At 59.2% G+C, this 18,592-nt stretch overlaps 2 protein-coding genes across 4 annotated transcripts; one reads left to right on the top strand and one right to left on the bottom strand.

Annotated features, from left to right (window-relative positions):
* The first annotated feature begins 1,182 nt into the window (after positions 1-1,182).
* On the top strand, positions 1,183-13,301 carry DBNL (drebrin like). 3 transcript variants are annotated; one of them, XM_060632008.3, is made up of 14 exons: positions 1,242-1,355; positions 1,771-1,920; positions 5,845-5,900; positions 7,134-7,246; positions 7,796-7,870; positions 8,869-9,015; positions 9,749-9,826; positions 10,119-10,273; positions 10,352-10,400; positions 10,628-10,721; positions 11,257-11,352; positions 11,460-11,575; positions 11,871-11,967; positions 12,319-13,301. In XM_060632008.3, exons 2-14 carry the CDS (start codon positions 1,802-1,804, stop codon positions 12,456-12,458), a joined length of 1,335 nt encoding a protein of 444 aa, XP_060487991.1. In that variant the 5' UTR covers positions 1,242-1,355; positions 1,771-1,801; the 3' UTR covers positions 12,459-13,301. The 3 variants fall into 3 exon arrangements, with proteins under 3 accessions (XP_060487993.1, XP_060487994.1, XP_060487991.1); XM_060632010.3 differs by lacking the exon at positions 1,771-1,920 and having other exon boundaries at positions 1,183-1,355; XM_060632011.3 differs by lacking the exon at positions 1,771-1,920 and having other exon boundaries at positions 1,183-1,355; positions 10,355-10,400.
* A 771-nt stretch (positions 13,302-14,072) lies between these two features.
* PGAM2 (phosphoglycerate mutase 2) lies at positions 14,073-16,570 on the bottom strand. The gene is made up of 3 exons (XM_060632014.3): positions 16,083-16,570; positions 15,790-15,970; positions 14,073-14,275 (listed from the first exon to the last, which is right to left on the bottom strand). The coding sequence occupies exons 1-3, from the start codon at positions 16,494-16,496 to the stop codon at positions 14,109-14,111; spliced, it is 762 nt and encodes a 253-aa protein (XP_060487997.1). The 5' UTR covers positions 16,497-16,570; the 3' UTR covers positions 14,073-14,108.
* Positions 16,571-18,592: the final 2,022 nt, after the last annotated feature.

An 18,592-nucleotide genomic window follows, 5' to 3' on the forward strand; every position in this document is an offset into this window, starting at 1 on the left:
AGAAACTGGGAACTAGGACATGTTTAAATAGAGAATATTCCCAGAGAAAGAAGAAAAAAGATGCATTGGGGCCAAAAGAAAGAAGGCAGGATAGTCAGACTGAGGGCTGAACTTCCCTGAACATGGAGGGCGACAGCCTGGGATGGAGCAGAAAGTCACCTGAGGGGGTGTGACGGAAAAACAAGGGCAGTGGAGACGTTACTGAAGAAAAGAAGACTTAGAAATTGAGAGAGTTGGGAGACCCCCGAGGCCTCCCCGTTGCTAGAGCTCGGTTTTCTGATGCAAACACAGCAGTGAAGTCAAAGTGGAGAAATGGGGAAAGCTGCACCTTGCATCAGAGAAGACCCAGGAGGGGGGGGGGGGGGGGGAGGTTGCCTCTCTGCCCATGAGATGCCAGAACTTCTGCCTGTAAGGCAAGCAGCAATGACAGAATGTACGGAAGTAAAAGCGGACATAACCGATGAACAAGGTTTGTGTCCAAATAAAGTTCACGAGCCTTTATCTACACAATCAGACCCCAACACCTTAAGATTTCAGTAGCTGATTCGGCAGCAAGTCCTGACCCGAACTGCCACGAAGCTATTTAGTCTTTCGCTGGCCGGCTTGGGTGACGTTTCACAGAATGGGTGCGGAATAGGAGCGCGCTGGGATACTGCTCAGGACCCTGCGGGAGGGCTTCCCGAGCGCACAGGACACGCGTGGTGCTGCTGCTCCGAAACCCGAGAGGCTGCCATGCACCTGCGCAGGGCCGTGGGGTGGCCCCGGGGCCCGTCTGTGCAGGGAGGCCAGCGGGGTTCTCTCTGCACCCGGTCCTTAACCAACAAGAGGACAAAGTGCAGGCGAGGTGGAGGCGGCTCAGCAGCACCTCGAGTTTACTCGTGCACGCATCGATGCGTTCACGCTTCACCCATTCACAGACCGAGCCCACGGGAAAGGTGAGCCCAAGATTCTGAAAACAGGGCACTGACTGCAACAAGAGAGGAGAGAAATGCACGGTCCTCCGTGAGCGCAGCTATGGGGGCCCGGCTTGGGCTCCTCCGCCACTCTGCCACACAAAGGACACGCCCTCTATCTTCTCTGCCAGCCACACCTTCTCCCGTCGGCCCCGCCCTCAGTGCTTCCGCTTCCGGCCTAGGGGCGGGGCTTCCTGCGGTGGGGGCGGGGCTTCCGGCCGCGAAGACGCTGCCGCTTCCAGGCCGCCGGAGTGGGCGGGGCCCGGAAGCGGCGGCGGCGGCGGCGGCGGCGGCGGCGCGGGGACCGAAAGGGCCGGCCATGGCTGCGAACCTGAGCCGGAACGGGCCGGCGCTGCAAGACGCCTACGTGCGGGTGGTCACCGAGAAGTCCCCGACTGACTGGTGGGCGCCGGGAGGGAGCGGGCCGGGCGGGGGGCAGGAGGCCAGGGGCCACGGGTGCGCTGGGGCTCCCGGTTCAGCCACACCTGCGCCGCTCCCTGTGAGGTGCCGTCCGCACCGTCGTCACCCGCCGTCCCGCCAGCCCCGCCGTGCGTGGGGGGCCCGCGCCGCCCCAGCTCCCCCCCTCCGCCGGCCTCCATGTTGGCTTCGGCGTCGGGCTGCGGCGGACGGCCGTCCCCACACAAAGGGGATCTCCGCAGCCGTCGGAGGGAGCGTCTCCCCAGCTCCCACTGCAGGGACGAGGCCCTGGGCGGCCGGAAGCCCGTCTGGGAATGGGAGCCATCCCAGGAGGTCAGGCGTTCGGGTCCCCCGGGCTCTGTGAGTGTGGATTTCAGAACCTCCCTTTCTCCGAGAATAGTCCTTCCCGTGCTTGAGCCGCGCGGACACGAATGAAACTGCCGGCCACCAGTCTGGAAGGAGACCCCTCCTCATCCGTCCACCTCCTCGTGACAGCTTCCAGTGGGCCGTCAGTGTCCAGTACCCCTCATGCAGTTGCTGGGGTTTTACGGTACCGGCAGCCTTTGTCCGAGGGCTCTGGGGCAGCCTTGGGCGGCAGACCGGGAGTACAGCGCGGTCATTCTCCATCACTTTCCCCTTTGCCTGAACCGTTTTCGCTGACCAGTTTTGAGCACTTCCGGTACTAAGGAAATATGCTGAGTGTGATGAACTAAGGTGACCGGCTTTGGGGAGCCTTTGCTCCTGGCGGGGGCAGGGCCCCCTGGGACAGGCTGCAGCGACAGGCTGGTCTCTCTGCGCCGCCCCGGTGCTGCTTCCCCATCTCTGCTCTTCCTGGTGCCCAACACAGAGCGCTTTCCTACCGTGGGCTGTTGTGGCACGGGGAACATTCTAATCTTTCCTCCAGCCCTCAGCCTTGTCGGGGAGAGCTTGGGAACACAAGCTGCCTGGGTCAGCAGAGGCTCTCGGGCAGAGTTGACGTGGGCTCCCTGCCCGGGGCTCGTGCACACTTTTGCAGGGGAGCCAAGCAGCTCCTCTGTTTGCAGCACATCTAATTAGTGAGGAAGGGTGTCTGCTAACCGTGGGATTTCTCTGCCTTCGCGGCTTCATTATGCTTAGGAAGTTCACCCGCAAATCATGTACTTCTTTTTAAGCCTAAGAGTTTCTAGATGTCAGCCCCCACCCCACCTCTCTCCTACTCCCAGAGAGCCCTTAGCCCTCTGCTGTGACTCCAGACCCTGCTGACAGTATTGCCAAGTGTCCCCTTTGACATCTACATGAGGCCACCTGACTCTAGACCCCGGAACCATCTTTGCCCCTCTCCAGTCCTGCTCAGCTAGGGTCTTGCTATCTTGTGTGCTCTTAAGGACGTGCTATAGCCCTTGATGACTTACCTAAGGGACTCCTGGGCCTCCCTCTGGCTTCCTTCCAGGTCTCTCTTCATTCTCAGTTTACACCGGTTTGGGGATGATGTCCCACAGCCCAGTTGGCAGTTCAGGCCTCCTACGCTCGCAGCTTTTCCTTAGGCTTCTCAGAGCTGTCTGCCACCACCCTGCTCTGAAACTTCCCCTCCCCACCTCTCTGTCCCTGAGGAGGGTGCTAAGCCTCTTTCCCCTCACCATGTGACCAGCCAGCCTCTGCTCCCACTGCCACAGCCATTAAGTATCTCAACAGGTACATGTGGTAGACCCCACTCAGCTGAAAAAATACCTAGATTGTGTTACTTCTGTGCATAAACTTGAGCGGCTTCCTGTTTCATGTGAAATAAAGCCCAGACCCCTTACCTCGGCCAGCAGGCCCTGTGCAGCTAGCTCCTGACCCCTCCTGCCACCCCTCCCCCTTACCATACTGGGGCCACACCTGTTTGCCACCGCTCTGGTCTTCTTTCTCTTCCTCAAACATGTGAGCTGGTTCCTCCTTAGAGCCCTCGCTCTTGCCGCTTCTGCTTTCTACCACCCTCATCATCCCTGGGGGTCTCCCCAGACTTCTCAGCATGGAGAGACCTTCCTCAACTCCCCAGTCCCTGATGCACTCACATTTTCTGTCTCTTGGGTGACTGTCTCCAGACACATGGTTTTTCTTGTCACCTTTCTCTTCACCAGGAGGAATAGGGCCTGTCTGTCCCTGGTGCAGGGCTACCATGTGTGCTCAGTGCTTGGGTGAGACTGGACTGGGAAGGGCACAGAGTGCTGTGGAGGGTATCAGCAAGAAGAGGCAGGTCACGAAAGGTTTCACATGCAGAGTGGGTGGCATTGGGCTGGGACCCGAAGCTGGGTGGGGTAGGGGGCAGGCATGTCAGCTCCCAATCTTGGATCTTTTTCTTGCTTCCCCAGGTTGTTCTCCTAGATGGAGTCATGTTTGTTGACCTCTTGTACCCATATCACTGCCTGACAGTACATTCTTGACAGTGTGTTTCTTTCTTGTCTCCCATTAGAAGGTGACTTCCATGCTCATGGAAGGGCCTCTTTGGATGTATCCGAAGCTTTGTGCCCATCACCACAAGCAGCAGGTTCTCAGTACATGTGTCAGAAGGGATGGTTTGAGTTACAAGGTGCTCAGCACACCACAGTCCTTGTGCTGTGCACAGACCAGCATACCGCTTTTCCATGGTGATTTGAAAAAAGGATGGAAGTCAGTTGAATGTGGGAATGAGCCTCTGATCTGGGAACATTCAAGAAGGTGGCTTGGGCTGGAGCCCAGGGTATAGGGGGGGTCAAGTTGGAGGGCAGGCAGCAGGCATGGAGCTTGGCTCTTACTAGCTGCTGGGTCACTTCTTGGGAGAGCCGCACTGAGCAGAAGTCTCTGCTCCCCGCAGTGTGTCCGGTGTCCCTGTCTTTTGCAGTCAGGGCTTGGTGGCTTCAAACATCCAAGCTTCTTCCAGGAAGAGGGCTGACCAGGACTCCGGTCACCAGAATCTGGATGTCCCCCTCCTCCCACATCCTTTCCATTTGTCTGTGTGTTCCATTTAGTGTCTCTCTCCTAGGAGGGGTGTCCCCCACGCCAGCCAGACCCTCTGGGTCTGGGTTTCTTTCTTCTGACTTCCTCAGGCTGGGCAGCTCTGCCTGTGCCTTAGCAAGGCCTTGGGGAAGCTGAGTGGAGGCTGATTTGCTTCCTTGTGGACTCTTTACCCCAAAGTCCCTGTCTGGCCAGCCACAGCAGAGCTGTGCTCAGAGCGGGGGAGATAGTGCACAAGACCAGATTTTGCCTCTGACTTGCTGTCTGCTGGGTCAGCATTCCTACCCCAGGTTCCACCAACCTGGAGCTGAGCTCCTGCAGAGTTGGTGTTGATGGTTGAGCTCCGTGCGGACTGTGGAGAAGCCACCTGTTCCAGAACGTTCTCCTTGGGTAACCTTTGTTCTGGTCATGGGACTTTTTATGCCCCACATATAATAAAATCTGCTATATTTTCTCAACACCTCTGGGGCTCGTTTATAAAAACAAATTTTTCCCACAGTTCTTGTGAATAATTAGTCTTACAGAAAAAGATAGGTGTGGTCTATGGTCACCTGTGGAGAGTTAAGGCTCCTCCGAAAAAAGAATTTGCTTGACTTCATGGTGAGTCATGGCCCATGTGGTTTCTGGGTTTTCCAGAAGAGTCCAAAGCCCAGAGAGATCTGCTCCAGAAACTCCAGGCTTTCAGAAGGCGGAGCAGATAAGCACAAGGTGTTGGGCGGCATTCCGAAATGCCTCATGTGCTTCTCCTTGGGGGGCTTTGGGTTGAGGAATATGCAGGTATCTTTTATCTTCTCAAATTCACAAACCTGATAGACAAGTGAGTATTTCACACATGAATGTGTGGACAGTTGCCATAAAACTTTCCAGTTTAGGGGCATCTCCGATGGCTTAGTTGGCAGAGTGTAAAACTCTTGATCTCTGGGTTGTGAATTCCACCCCCATGTTGGGCATAGAGCTTCCTTAAAATCTAATCAGATGGTGCCTAGGTGGCTCAGTCAGTTAAACATCCGACTCTTGGTTTCAGCTCAGGTCATGATTTCACAGTTCATGGGTTTGAGCACCACGTCTGGCCCTGTGCTGACAGTGCAGAGCCTGGTTGGGATTCTCTCTCTTCCTCTCTCTCTGCCCCTCCACCCCACATCTCTCTCAATCTCAAAATAAATAAAAATTTTTAAAAAGTCAAACAAATTTTCCAGCATAGGGATGCTTGGCTGGCTTAGTCGGTAGAGTGTGTGACTCTTGATCTCTGGGTCATGAGTTCAAGTCCCACATTGGGCATAGAGCTTCCTTAAAATCAAGTCAGACAAACAAACTTTACAGCTTAGTTTCCCTCACAGTAGACATAGGCTCCCCTTCATAAGTTTGTCTCTCAGGATAAGCCCCTGTGGGTGAGAACTAAGAAGGCCATGGCTCTGGGCCAGCCTGGGGCCTGTGTTATCATCATGCTGAGCTCTGGTGGGTGTGGCAAGGGCAGATGGCACCCAGCGCACTGGCTACAGAGCTCACCTGTGTTTTGTTTCAGGGCTCTCTTTACCTATGAGGGTAACAGCAATGACATCCGTGTGGCTGGCACTGGAGGTGAGTATAACCAAGTGAGGGGGCGAGGAGGCTGGTGGGGGAGGAGGGTGGGAGGAGGGGAGAGAGTGGTAGCCATCAGGGTCCCCAGCCCACACCACAGTAGCATCACCGTTGGGGAGCTGGACACAGCTTTGTTACTCAGCAAATGTTCACCAGTGCATTCTCCACTTGCCATACAAGTGCTTCTGGTGACCTGTTCTAGAAAGCCCCTCCCTTGTGAGGGCTGCTCCCTGACCTTTAGAAGGACCACTGCTGGCCGTGCTGTCACGTGCACTGTGATGCCTCAGGTGGTGGAGAAGTGCAGGGTTCAGTAGCCTGCATTTCCTACCACCGCCTCCACTGGTACTCACAGGGCTCTGCTGTGCGCACTCCAAGTAGGGGCTCAGGGCTGTCCCAGGTCTCTGTGGCCCTATAGCTAAAGTACCCGACCCAGCTCCTCACTAGCTGATAAGGACCACAGCCTCAGTGTCAGGAGAATGGCTGAGGATGGCTCACTCCTGTGCCCTCATCACCCATCCCCTTACCTTCACTTGGAGGATCTAAGAACTGAGCCTGAGCGTGACTGCAGGACGTTCCCACCTGCTTGGGACCCTCTTGGTGGCCTGGGGGTCTGAGCAGACTCATGGGTAGGGCAGGTGACTCCCAGCAGGCCTATTCCAGGGCCCTCAGTAGGTCCAGGCAACAGTAAAATTGTTGCAGAGATCCTCCATTTGGAAGCCTGATGCCCAGTTTGTAACAAAAATGACGATTTTACTTACAGAATTACCCATGGGTTTTATAGGAATGGTTTTTAGACTGGCGTATGTTAAAACTCACCTGGGGTCCTCGGGGCACCTGGGTGGCTCAGTTGGTTGAGTGTCCAACTTCAGCTCAGGTCATGATCTCACAGCTCGTGGGTTTAAGCCCTGCATGAGCTCGCCACTGTCGGCGCAGAGCCTGCCCGGGATCTTCTGTCCCCCTCTAAGCTGCTTCCCTACTTCCACTCTCTCTCTCAAAAATAAATCTTAAAAAAAAAAAAAAATCACCTGGGGTCCTTGTCACAAATGCAGATCCTGGGTCCCACCCAGCTCCTGTGAGTTAGCTCAGTGAGGACAGGCACAGGAATCCAATTCTGATGTAGGCGACACTGAGAACCCCTGGTTTAGAGCCATTTTGGGTTTGGTCTCCTGGCGGACAGTGTGCCAGGGCGGGCAGCAGGTGTGGGGCCCCTCACTTCCCTGTGACCTGCTGCAGAGGGAGGCCTGGAGGAGATGGTGGAGGAACTCAACAGCGGGAAGGTGATGTACGGCTTCTGCAGGGTGAAAGACCCCAACTCCGGCCTGCCCAAATTTGTCCTCATCAACTGGGTATGTGGAACTGGCGGGCTTTCGGTTCTCATCCAGGTGTGACCCGGAAGAACTCCCTTTCCTTCTCCTCCTCTGCTATTCATGATTGGAGCAGAGAAGGATTTGACTTCAGGGCAGCTTGGAGGTGGTGAAGGAACACACTAGTAGATTAAGTCATTGTGGCCCAAAGGATAATGGGGGCCTGGCTAGCATAGAATTCCCAGTGCCTCCCCCCCAAGCCCAGGATTATTCCTACAAAATGGAGTACAAACAATCGCAGGACCCCCTTGCCTGTGTCCCCTTCAGAGTAGTCATCCTGAGGGAGCAGGGGGCCTGGAGAAGGCTCTGAGAACACAGGACTGGTGGGTGGGACTAGAAAATTCTGAGCCAACCCCCTGCCCATGGAAGCTGGTGGTCATCCTGCCACAAGAACCTCCTTGATTTGGAGGTATGGGCCTTGCCTTATCCTCTGCTTTAGGGTCCCAGCTCTGTCTTTGCTGGGACACACAGGGATGCTGCTGAGCCCTCAGGGAGGGATTGGTGAGTCATGCTGGGTGTGTTGTGTTGCAGACAGGCGAGGGTGTGAACGACGTACGGAAGGGAGCATGCGCCAACCACGTCAGCACTATGGCCAGCTTTCTGAAGGTGAGGGCTGCTCCCTGAGGGCCTCACAGAGTTTGCCAGGCCCCCAGGCTCCTGGGTGTGCATGAGCAGGAGTTGCAGCCAGAGCTGGAAGTGTGTCCCATGCCCCAGTACTCTGTCTGGACTTGAGGGTGTGACCCGAGGCTGCCGTGCTCTTGCTCAGCAGGTGCGTGGGAGGCCACACTGCAGCCAGAGCCACTAGCAGGCTGGCTTTAGTGGGGAGGAAGGGTGAATGACTGTCCTTTCTGAGCTCAGGAGGAACAGGCTGGAGCTGGTCCTGGGGCAGGGCAGGGCCTTGGGTTCCCCTAGTTTGTCAGTGTGGTCAGGATCTGGAGGAGAACAGTTGTGTATGCCCAGCCGCCTCAGCACGCACATTCCTTTTGATGGCTCCTCTCCAGCCTGTCCCCGCACGTATTTATGTCCATCCTTGTAGCGGAACCTCCTTCAGTGCCAGAAGCATTTGTTGTTTGCTTGTCGGGTAACTTTTTGCATTTCTTGGTTACCGGCAAAGAGACTCAGGACTTTGATTTCTGGTTCTGCCAGTGCTTCTCCAGATATGCCTCGCTTTCTTTTCTAGGAGCTGAAAGAAAGAGAGGATCCCAAGCTTATTAGGTGTTTACTAACAGTGAGTGAGGTCGTGGATCTGACTTCTCAAGAAGTCGGTGGCTTGCTTTTTGTAGAAAATGAGTTTCCAGATTCTTTTTAAAGTTTGTTTTTGCTCATGAGAAAGGAGCTCTTTAACACCTGGGCCTGCAGCAGAGAGCATGCCGCACACATAACAAGCCGTAGGCAGTGCCGCAGAGGGCAAAGACCTCGTGCCCGCACTGGACAAGTACAAGTTTGCCTCAAGGTGGTTTGTGGGACATGAGCAGAGTGTGCCTAGGTGCCCAGCAGGGTCCCCTGTCCTTGAGCCTGGGTGGCAGTTGTCTGAGCTGTGCAGACTGCGGTGTGCATCCTGTCCTCTCCTGGAGCTGCACCTCCTGACTGCTCTCCTGCTGCAGGGGGCCCATGTGACCATCAATGCTAGGGCCGAGGAGGATGTGGAGCCTGAGTGCATCATGCAGAAGGTGGCCAGAGCCTCCGGTGCCAACTATGCCTTCCACAGGGAGAGCGGCCGTTTCCAGGACACGGGCCCCCAGGCCCCCGTGGTGAGTGCTGCCTGGGCGGGCAGCAGGGCAGGGGCAGGTCAGGAGTGTGCAGTTACCCTGTCCCACCTGGCTGCACCCGCCCTGGGTGGTTTATCCCTCACAGGGCTGGGCTCCTGGCTACCTGGCTTCCAGCCCCGGAGCCAGATGAAGGTGCAGATGGCCGACAGAAGTGGGAGCTGCCCCCCCTGGTGGGGCAGGTGCTAGTGGGCATGAGGAGCAGCCCTCCACCCTGTCTGGTCCCACCAGCTGTTTGGAGCCTCTCTGCAGGGACACCCTCGAGGCCACAGCACCGGTGTGTCCTGCACAGCCCTGGGTGGGGGGCACTGTGGAGGAATGTAAGGCAGTGGATGGGCAGACGCCTGTAGTCCTAATGCCAGGTGGGGGGGATCCAGTCCCCTGACGCACAGCCGGAGTCTGTGGAGATTCCCGGGCACCACCCAGTGCAGTCAGCTATCTGTGTCTGGTGGACCAGCCTCCTAGAAATGGCCAGAGGCCGGTCTCAGAACCTCCTTGGCCTCCATCCACAGGGGTCTGGTGCAGCCAGAGACCTCCTCAGTGTTGCCTGGGGTTGAGAGCTTCCTTGCCTGGTGGTTTCCTAGGGCCATTGGGCTGTCTTGGTTCTGGTCTCCTTGAGAGGGCCAGGGCCGGCGCCCCTGCCCTGCCAGGCACCATCCTGAAGGTTGTTGCTCATGTTCTGTGGGCGGTCCAGTGGGGAACCCTCTGTCCTCTGCAGGGCTCCGTGTACCAGAAGACCAATGCCATGTCTGAGATCAAAAAGGTTGGCAAAGACAGCTTCTGGGCCAAAGCAGAGGTGAGTGCCCTTCGCAGAGATTAAGTGTGCCTTCCTCTCTGTCCCTTGGTTTTTCTCACAGTGAACCCCTGGGACACATGTTCCTGTTCGCGCCCGTTCATAGGCTGTCAGACTGGGCTGAGGGAGTTAAGTGACAGGGCCCGAGGGCACTCACCTGCACCCCTGCACGCAGGCCACAGGCCCCCGACGCCCCAGGCGGCACTCGCAAGAACGCCAGGGTGGACTCGGAGAGGGGGCAGGTCCGCCTGCGGCGCGGGGGCTGAGTGGACCACGGGCACTGTTCTCCCCGCAGAAGGAGGAGGAGAACCGCAAGCGAGAGGAGAAGCGGCGGGCAGAGGAGGAGCGGCAGCAGCTGGAGCAGGAGCGCCGGGAACGGGAGCTGCGTGAGGCCGCCCGCAGGGAACAGCGCTATCGGGAGGAGCAGGGCAGCGAGGCTGCGCCCCAGAGGTGAGGGCCCAGAGGGCGGGCAGAGGGAGGGTCCTAAGCAGGCAGCCGGGCTGCAGCTCCTCCCTGTGCCCCTCCCAGCAGGACATGTGAGCAGCCAGAAGTGGTTTTGGGGAGCAGACAGGAGCAGGTGAGACTTGTCTGTCCAGTGATGCGGGGGTCTCCGGGAGGGTCCCGTGGCCGGCTGGGCAGAGTGGAGCCTGGAGCGCGTGTGGGTGTGTCTCGGTGGTGGTGGAAATGAGCTCAAAAGGCAGAAGTTGTTGTCCAAGACGAGGCCTGGGAGCCCCTCCCAAAGCACCTGGGCCCACGCTCACTGCCAGGTGCTCGCACCCTTCCCCCCCTCCCCCCACCCCCCAGGACCCTGGCAGTCCACAGCCAGCACATCCACGGGACATTTTCAGACAGAAGGAGAGGGCCCTGTCTACCACATCCATCTCCAGCCCCCAGCCAGGTAAGCCTACCCTCTGGGCCTAGCCCTGAGGTAGAGGCCGGCCGAGGGGTCCTGGGGTCCCAGTACAGGGTTCCCTGAGGTGACAGATGTGTCAGAGTATGACAGACACACACGAGCAGGGAGAGCCCGTGCTCATGAGAGTGGCTTCTGAGAGGGGAGCCTGGGCCTCAGGGGTCCCTTCCCCGCCCTCAGCCTCGTCCCGCAGAGACCTGGAAGGGCAGGGCCACGTGTGGCTTCAGAGGGGAGACCCTCCAGCCTGGCCCTGTAAACTTGTAGTGCAGCTCGCACATTGGCTCAGAGCTGGCCCCAGGAGCCTCTGTCACCTGCTCTCTGGCCCCCAGGGAAACAGGACTGCTCTGTGAGTGTGCATGTGTGTGTGCGCACCGTGGTGTTTCTGTAGCTGCTCTATGTCCCCATTCACTCCGTGTGACAGCCACTGTTCCAGGACAGGTCCGCCAGCACAAGGCCCAGAAACGGTGGAGACTGCCTGTTCTTCCCATTTGTCAGCTCTCATGCGTGTGCCTTTGGTCTGCAGGCAAACTGCGGAGCCCCTTCCTGCAGAAGCAGCTTACCCAGCCAGAGACCCACCTCAGCAGAGAGCCCGCCCAGGCCACCTCAGGGCCCAGGCCAGGCAAGGCGCTTAGCCACCCCGTGGGAGGCTGGGCATGTGGGCACGGTAGGGACAAGGAGGTGTCCTCCGCTCCCTGGGCTCAGAGCGGGCTGCGCCCTCCTGTGCAGGTCTCTGTGAGGAGCCGGCGCCCAGCACGCCGCCGTGCCCGGTGCAGGTAGAAGAGGAGGAAGCTGTGTACGAGGAGCCCCCAGAGCAGGAGACCCTCTATGAGGAGCCCCCGATGGTGGGTCCCTTGAGTGGGGCGGGGCATGGCTGTGAGGGGGCCTAGAAACACCCTCCTCAGCCATACCACTCGTGGGACGCCTAACTTTGTGACGGTTCACTACGTGCGGATTATCTTGTTTCGTCTCGGAGCAGCCCTGTGTGAGGAATTGTCTGGCACACTTTGCCATGTGGGAGGCCCTGCGTTGGGGAGCATCGTTGGGGTGGTGGGGTGGTGGGGTGGCGGCAGCCCCCGTCCTCTGTGTGCGAGCCGGTAACTAGGACCCCAGGTTCCTCTTCTCTCCATCCGCGGGCAGGTGCAGCAGCAAGATGCCGGCTCTGAGCACGTGGACCACTACCCAGGGCTGAGCGGGAAGGGGCTCTGTGCCCGGGCCCTGTACGACTACCAGGCAGGTAATGTGCTCAGACCACAGGGCCCCACGTCAGGAGACAGGCTTTGGGGGCTCCCTTGGGGGGCCAGAAGGGTGAGGATGGGGTGGATGCCCCACACAGCCCGGGCTTTCACGTGCCCTCTGGGCAGCTGCCCAACGTCTGTTGGTGTGAATCCCTGCTGCCAGCGCCGCGCTGAGCCTGAAGGTGTGACCAGAGGGCTGGGTACACCCTGGACGCTGGGCCCCTGGCGAGTCTGGGTGGAGGCCTTGGGAGGCGTGCTGCCGTGTTGTGTCTGGACAGGTGAGGGCCTGGCTGCCAGGCCCCCAGCTCCAGTGCGGCCTCCGGCTCACCCTCTGGCTCACCTTCCCACAGCCGACGACACAGAGATCTCCTTCGACCCCGAAAATCTCATCACGGGCATCGAGGTGATTGACGAGGGCTGGTGGCGCGGCTACGGGCCTGACGGCCACTTTGGCATGTTTCCCGCCAACTACGTGGAGCTCATTGAGTGAGGACCCCCCACCGCTGGCCGCTCCGAGGCTGTCCTTCCCTTCCCCACCCAGGCGTGCTTTCCTTCTTACCGGGGGACGTGGCGTGTGTGGCTCGAGAGCCGCTCAGCAGTCCTCCAAGAATGGGACCCCCAGAGAAGATGAGCCCTCGGGCTCCTGCAGACGCCTCAATGCAGCTGATTCCCAACACCTGCTTCTGGCAGCTCCTGGCCCGCCCCCGCCCCACCAGCCTTGCCTTTGACCCCCACGGAGGACACTGAGCCAAGCCCTGCCCATGGCCAGCCCCTCAGTGACCTCTGCCTGAGGAGAGTGGCACTGCTGAGCCGGGCGGTCTGAGCAGGGGCATTTCCTTATCTCCTCTTCCTCTTGGCTCTGAAGAGTGGTGGTTACAGCTGTTAGTGACCCTCGGGAACAGTGAACTTAAGAGTTTATGACCAAAGTCTCGGGTCGTGACAGTTTGGGCAGCGTCAGATCACCCTTCCGGACCCTGCCCTGTGTCCCCAGTTCTGTCCCTCTGCCGGGGCTGAGCATGCCCCCCCCCGCCCCCGAGTGTATGAAGGAAGGGATGGGAGCGTCCTTCTGTGTACCACACCCCCCACAATGGCCCCAGCCTGTGCCTGCTGTCCCGCCCCAGGTGCCCCAGGCCTGTCTGCTTTCAGAGAATTGCCCCATGCAGGCCCCAGTTGTGACCCGCCCTGCTGTGGCCTGAATGCCCCCGTGTGGAAACAGACCCCTTCCTGGGTGTCTGTGGGACGCGTGTGCAGGTGTGTGTGTGTGCACGTGCACCCTCAGACCTCAGGCCAGACAGCCACCTGGGAGAGGCATAAACATGAAGCTGTGACCACAGTCAGCCTCTTGGATTTCAGTTCTCTGGGAGGGGCTGAGGGCCTCCCTCCCTACCCTGGGGACCCTCTGCCCATGCAGGGCCAAGCCTGTGTGCACGTGTGCACGGAATGAGGTGCCTGGCACCCCCCGAATGTCACAGATTACGGTTCCTCATGCTCTGGCAGGTGCTGGGTGGAAGCAGCTTGGGGCACAGGCCAAACTAAGGGGATCGCTGTCCCATCTCATCTGTCTCAGGCTGAGCTTCAGGCAGGCCTTACCACATCCCAATTTCTCCACCACGAAGCCAGCAGGGCCCAACCAGCTTCGGAGGCTCCATGAGTCAGGGTCACACGGCTCTGAGGCCAGCTGTGGGCTTGTCCTAAGACACTGGGATGCCTTGGAGGTGGGGCTTGGTCCCTGGGGCTGCAGGGACAGCAGAGGACACCCCGTCTGCAGGAAGGTGGCCATGAAGTGATGCTGTCCTGGCTGCAGTCCCTGCTCATCCTGGGCACAGCTTGTTCACCCCAGGCACCCAGATCCTAAAGCAAAGTCACCAAGTGGCTGTTTTGCTTTTTAGGGTCACCATAGGGGGCTTGTTAGAAGTTACCTGATAGCCCAGATTGGGGAGCAGACTCCTGCCCCTGGCTCCTGGGGCCCTTGCACCTAAACGGGGGTGGGCAGGGCAGGTGGCAGGGGCCTGGCCGAGGCCAAGTGCCCTGGGGCAGGGCTTGTGGAACCCCCAGCTGGAGGCCTTAGGAGCCAGGCGTCCGGAGCCACACTGGACTCAGGTGGTGGGAGGAGGTGCCTTTATTGCCAAAAGCCCACCCCTCACTTGGCCTTGCCCTGGGCAGCCACAGCCTCCATGGCTTTCCGCACAGTTTCCTCATCACCCAGGAACCGCATGGGCTTGGTGGGCTTCAGTGCCTGGTCCAGCTCGTACACGATGGGGATCCCCGTGGGCAGGTTCAGCTCCATGATGGCCTGGTCTGACATCCCTGGACCGGGGGAACAGGGTCCTTATTCCCTGCTGGCCTGTGCCAGGCAGCTGCCTGCTCTCACATTCAGCTGGCCCCATGACCTTTATGGGCCACAGAGCTGGGTCAGCCAGGCGTCAACCCTCATGCCCCCACAGTAAGCCACAGAAAAGGGCTTGGGGAAGGTCAAGCCAGAAGGCAGGGACGGAGTGCCCTACAGAGTAGCTGTGGTGAGCCGGGACCTTGCACCCCCAGCCTGGAGTTGCTGTTGACCTGGGACAGTGCCATTGGGCTCCTCCAGCCAGATCGATGGATGTTTGGCTTCTAGGACATTCTAAATTCTACATGTCAGGAGCAGGGGTGCTCCTGACACATGTGCTTGGAGAGACAGTGAGAAGGGCCTCCCATGGCCAAGGTGGAGGGAGGCCCTGCTGGGTGGAAAGGGCAAGGGTTCCCAAGGAAACCTGACCCTGCCTGCCTCCACAGCCCCTGGCCTGGAATAGCAGCTCGACCTTTGCGATTCCTGACACCCCGCCCCCTCAGTGTGACTGAAGAAAATGTTCTCCAGGCAATGGGAAGCTGAGGCCTCCATCCTGCCCTCCCAGATGGGGCCCTTGAAAGGGAGGGGACAGGAGGGTCTTCCCACCATGTGAGGACCCAGCATCCTGGGGAGGGGGGGCTGGGGCTGGCCAGGCCTCAGGGGCCTCTCTCTGCTCTGGCCAGCTGCCCACCTGACCCCCAAAGCAGGAGGTTTGGAACCCCACACCCTGCCTGCCTTCTTCCCCTTTCCACAATCCCCACAAGCGTGAAGTCCATTTGAATGCTAATTTAAACTCTCCTGAGGATCTGTGCAACTGTCTAAGGTAGTATCAGGGGGGCTCGGTGGAGACACATGCGTGCAGGGGTGGGGGAACCCAGCTATGTGCCAGGCGGCTAGGACTGCTGCACACCCTGCACCCTTCTTTTGACTGGTTTTACCTTTGCCTGGCATGGGTGTGAGCTGGGGCTCTGCCCTGGGCTTCATGTCCAACTGCAGGCAGTACTGGGAGGAGCCCCAAGAGCCCCCCGCCAAACCCCAGAGAGGGTGGTTGAGACCCAACAAGTGAAGTGACTTGACGAGGGTCACAATAAATGTGCAGCCAGACGGCCCTGCCTTTGCCCAGCTGGGTGTCCTTGGGCATGGCCTTGTCTCTAGCCCAGGCTTGTGTCTAGCTAGGAAGCCAGCCCCGCCCCAGGCCTGTGACCCCTGTGCAGGGCTTGGGCCTGGGTCAGTGGTGGCAGATGTTTTCACCCAGTCTTCAGAAGGAAACTCACTGTACACAAGCAAGTGAAACATTTTACAAAGTGGGTTTTTTGTAAGTGGTTTCTCAACCTCAGTTCAACTCAGTTTGAAACCCCCACCCTGCAGGCTCCTGTCTGCACAGCTGCCTCCATCATGCAGGGGGTACTTGGCTAACGTGAGAAGTTGGGGCCCGAATGGTTCAAAGGTACGTAACCACCCCACCTCCATGCACATCCCACAAGGTAGTCCTCACCTTCCAGATGTTTGACGATGCCCCGCAGGCTGTTCCCGTGGGCGGCGATGAGCACTCTCTTGCCAGCCTTGATCTGGGGGGCGATCTCCTCGTTCCAGAAGGGGAGGGCCCGGGCGATGGTGTCCTTCAGGCTCTCACACGTGGGCAGCTCCCCGGGCTTCAGGCCTGCATACCGCCGCTCCTGGGGGCATCCACACTGCTGTTTTGTCCCCAGAAAGCCAGACCCCAGACCCCAGCTGCCATCCCCGGGGGCCCCTGCCCTAGACCTGCCCCTGGTGCTGCAAGCAGCCCACCTTGCTGATGGAGCTGTAGTAGGGGTGCTTCTCGTCCATGGGGGGCGGCGGGATGTCGAAGGAGCGCCTCCAGATCTTCACCTGCTCCTCGCCGTGCTTGGCGGCTGTCTCTGCCTTGTTGAGGCCCGTGAGGCCCCCGTAGTGCCTCTCGTTGAGGCGCCAGGTGCGCACCACGGGCAGCCACATCTGGTCTGTGCCGTCCAGGATGGTCCAGAGGGTGCGGATGGCTCGCTTCAGCACCGACGTGTAGCAGATGTCAAACTCCATCTTGGCGTCCCTGATGGCCTCGGCACCCTTCTTGGCCTCCTGGGCCCCCTTCTCACTCAGCTCTGCATCGAACCAGCCACAGAAGCGGTTCTCCTGGTTCCAGGTGCTCTCACCGTGCCGAACCATCACGAGGCGGTGGGTGGACATGGCGGTGGTGTTGGGGAGCGTGGCAGGCTCTGGACAGGGACAGCCGCCTCCCAGGTGCACCCAGTTTTATAACAGTCTGTCCCCAGCCCCCACCCTGGCCAACTGCCAGTCAGCATTCCAGGCCTGACGGGCAGCGGCAGGTGGCCAGTAGCAAAGCCTGGGGGGAGGGCAGGCACAGAGCCGGACTTAAAATAGCCCTACCAACCCTGGCCCCTGGGCTGGGTGGGGCTGTTGAGCAGGACCCAGCATGCAGGGCACAAGTCAGGGCCCTTGACAAGCCTGAGGAGGGGGAAGAGGGCTGGCAGGAGTAGAGGGGGTCCCCAGAGCAAGACTTCTCTGTCCCAATGGGGCCGACACTCAGGCCGAGGCACAGTGAATCCCCACCTGCTTTCTCCTGTTCCTTGTTAACACAAGTGGGGACATGCCTGCATCTCAGTGAGAAACTGACCCATGTAAAGGGGAGCCAGGAGCTGTGTGCACACATGCGCCTGAGTGTGTACACACGTGTGTGGGCACATGTGCATGCCTGCTGTGCGTTGCATGTACACACATGTGCTCGTATCTGGTGCTTGTTGCGTGTACGTGTATGTGCATGTAAAGTGCCAGAAATCCCTTCCCCTAGTGGCTCAACTCTGCTCACCCGGAAGTGGGGGCCACATACAGTCTTTCCTTAGGGGTGCTGGACCCTCTCCTCAGGTCCTGCTGCTCTGACAGGCCCTGCCCTCAGAGGAAGGCCTGCAGGAGCCTGTGGCTGATGGCTGGACTGGGAGGGGCTGTGACATAATCTCCACAAGTCCCCTCAAGGGAGGGGGGAGAGGTAGTGAAAGGTCAGGTTGCTGTGGGCAGAGCCAGGGAACCGGTGGGGACCGAAGCCCTGGGGAGAGAGGTCTGGCCCTGCAGGGAGAGCAGCAGGCAGCAGTGTGGGCAACAGGCTGAGGCCAAGCAGGCAGAGCTGTTTCTAAGACAACCCCAGGGGAGGGGAGGCCAGAAGGAAGAAGAGGGTGCCTTTGTTTCCTCTTGGGCCCCTCTGTCAAGCTCTGGTGCACACCTGCCACCCCTCCCACCCGCTGCCATCACCAAAGCCAGGCTTACCCCTCCCCACTGAAACCACCTTTAAGGAGAAAGAAATCCAAGAGTCATGCTCCCCAGGGATCCCAGAACCAGAGACACTGGTTGCCGGGTTCACGCCCAGCTAAGCAAGAGCGCCCAGAAATGGGCTGAGGTTGGTGCTGGGGGGTCTGCCCGAGACTTCTGCATTCTGATTTCGGGAGACGAAGGCCACTGGGGCGGGGGCTGCACCGTCATGAGGGAGGCTGTCCAGGGTCCCCTTCCTCCCCCCAACTGCTGCAGTGACCACACCCTCACCCTATCATGCTTCTGAAAATGGAAAAGGGTGAGCGGGAGGCCAGCAGAGGGTCAGCTACTACACTGAGACTTGGCCCTGACATGCTTCCCTCCAGCCCTGCTGTCCACTCAAGGGAGAGCCTCCCAGCTCTGGGTTCCTAACATGGAGGCCGCACACCCACCCCACAGATTGCAAGTGGAGGTCACCCTCCCCCTCCTGACGGTGCCACACACAGGCTCTGCCACTCCAGCTCTACCCCCCTTAAAGCCACCTCTCCTATGCATGGTCTACTCTTTGTCCCCTTGACCACTGACCAGGCCCTGGGATGCCCCAGCAGGGCCCAGGCAGAACGGTGCAAGCAGCTGTTCTAGTTTGTCCTAGTCTAGGAATGAGTAAAAAGGGCATAGGGAGAGATGGGAGGGCCAGGGGAGGGAGGGGATAGAGGAGGGGTAGAGACAGCCCCTTTCAGGTGCAGCAGGAGGCAAAGGGCTCAGCCATGACCGAGTTCTGGGGGACAGTGTTCCAGGCAGAGGGGCCAGCAAGGAACCGGTCCCCACCAGAGAGGACACAGGTGTGTGGCAGGGGGGTATGAGGGGTTGGGTCCTGCGTCCTGACACGGGCCACTGGAGAGTTTGAAGCATGGTCGTATTTTAACGTCACTGCAGCGGTAAGAAGAAGCTGTTTGGAGACAGCTCTACCAGCGGGGGCCCTGGTAGAGGAGCCGGCCTGACCTGGGCGCAGATGGGCGCTG

This window comes from Panthera onca, chromosome A2 (genome assembly GCF_046562875.1).
Source record: "Panthera onca isolate mPanOnc1 chromosome A2, mPanOnc1 haplotype 2, whole genome shotgun sequence".
Lineage (NCBI taxonomy): Eukaryota > Metazoa > Chordata > Mammalia > Carnivora > Felidae > Panthera > Panthera onca.

Excerpts from the sequence above, each read along its gene's own strand:
- DBNL (XM_060632008.3), top strand. The coding sequence starts at position 1,802 with ATGAAACTGCCGGCCACCAGTCTGGAAGGAGACCCCTCCTCATCCGTC. Across the intron at positions 1,921-5,844 it reads GCAGTTGCTGGGGTTTTACG|GGCTCTCTTTACCTATGAGG; the intron begins GTACCGGCAGCC and ends GTTTTGTTTCAG. Across the intron at positions 7,247-7,795 it reads AATTTGTCCTCATCAACTGG|ACAGGCGAGGGTGTGAACGA; the intron begins GTATGTGGAACT and ends GTTGTGTTGCAG.
- PGAM2 (XM_060632014.3), bottom strand. The coding sequence starts at position 16,496 with ATGTCCACCCACCGCCTCGTGATGGTTCGGCACGGTGAGAGCACCTGG. Across the intron at positions 15,971-16,082 it reads ACTACAGCTCCATCAGCAAG|GAGCGGCGGTATGCAGGCCT; the intron begins GTGGGCTGCTTG and ends GGATGCCCCCAG. Across the intron at positions 14,276-15,789 it reads CATCGTCAAACATCTGGAAG|GGATGTCAGACCAGGCCATC; the intron begins GTGAGGACTACC and ends CCCCCGGTCCAG.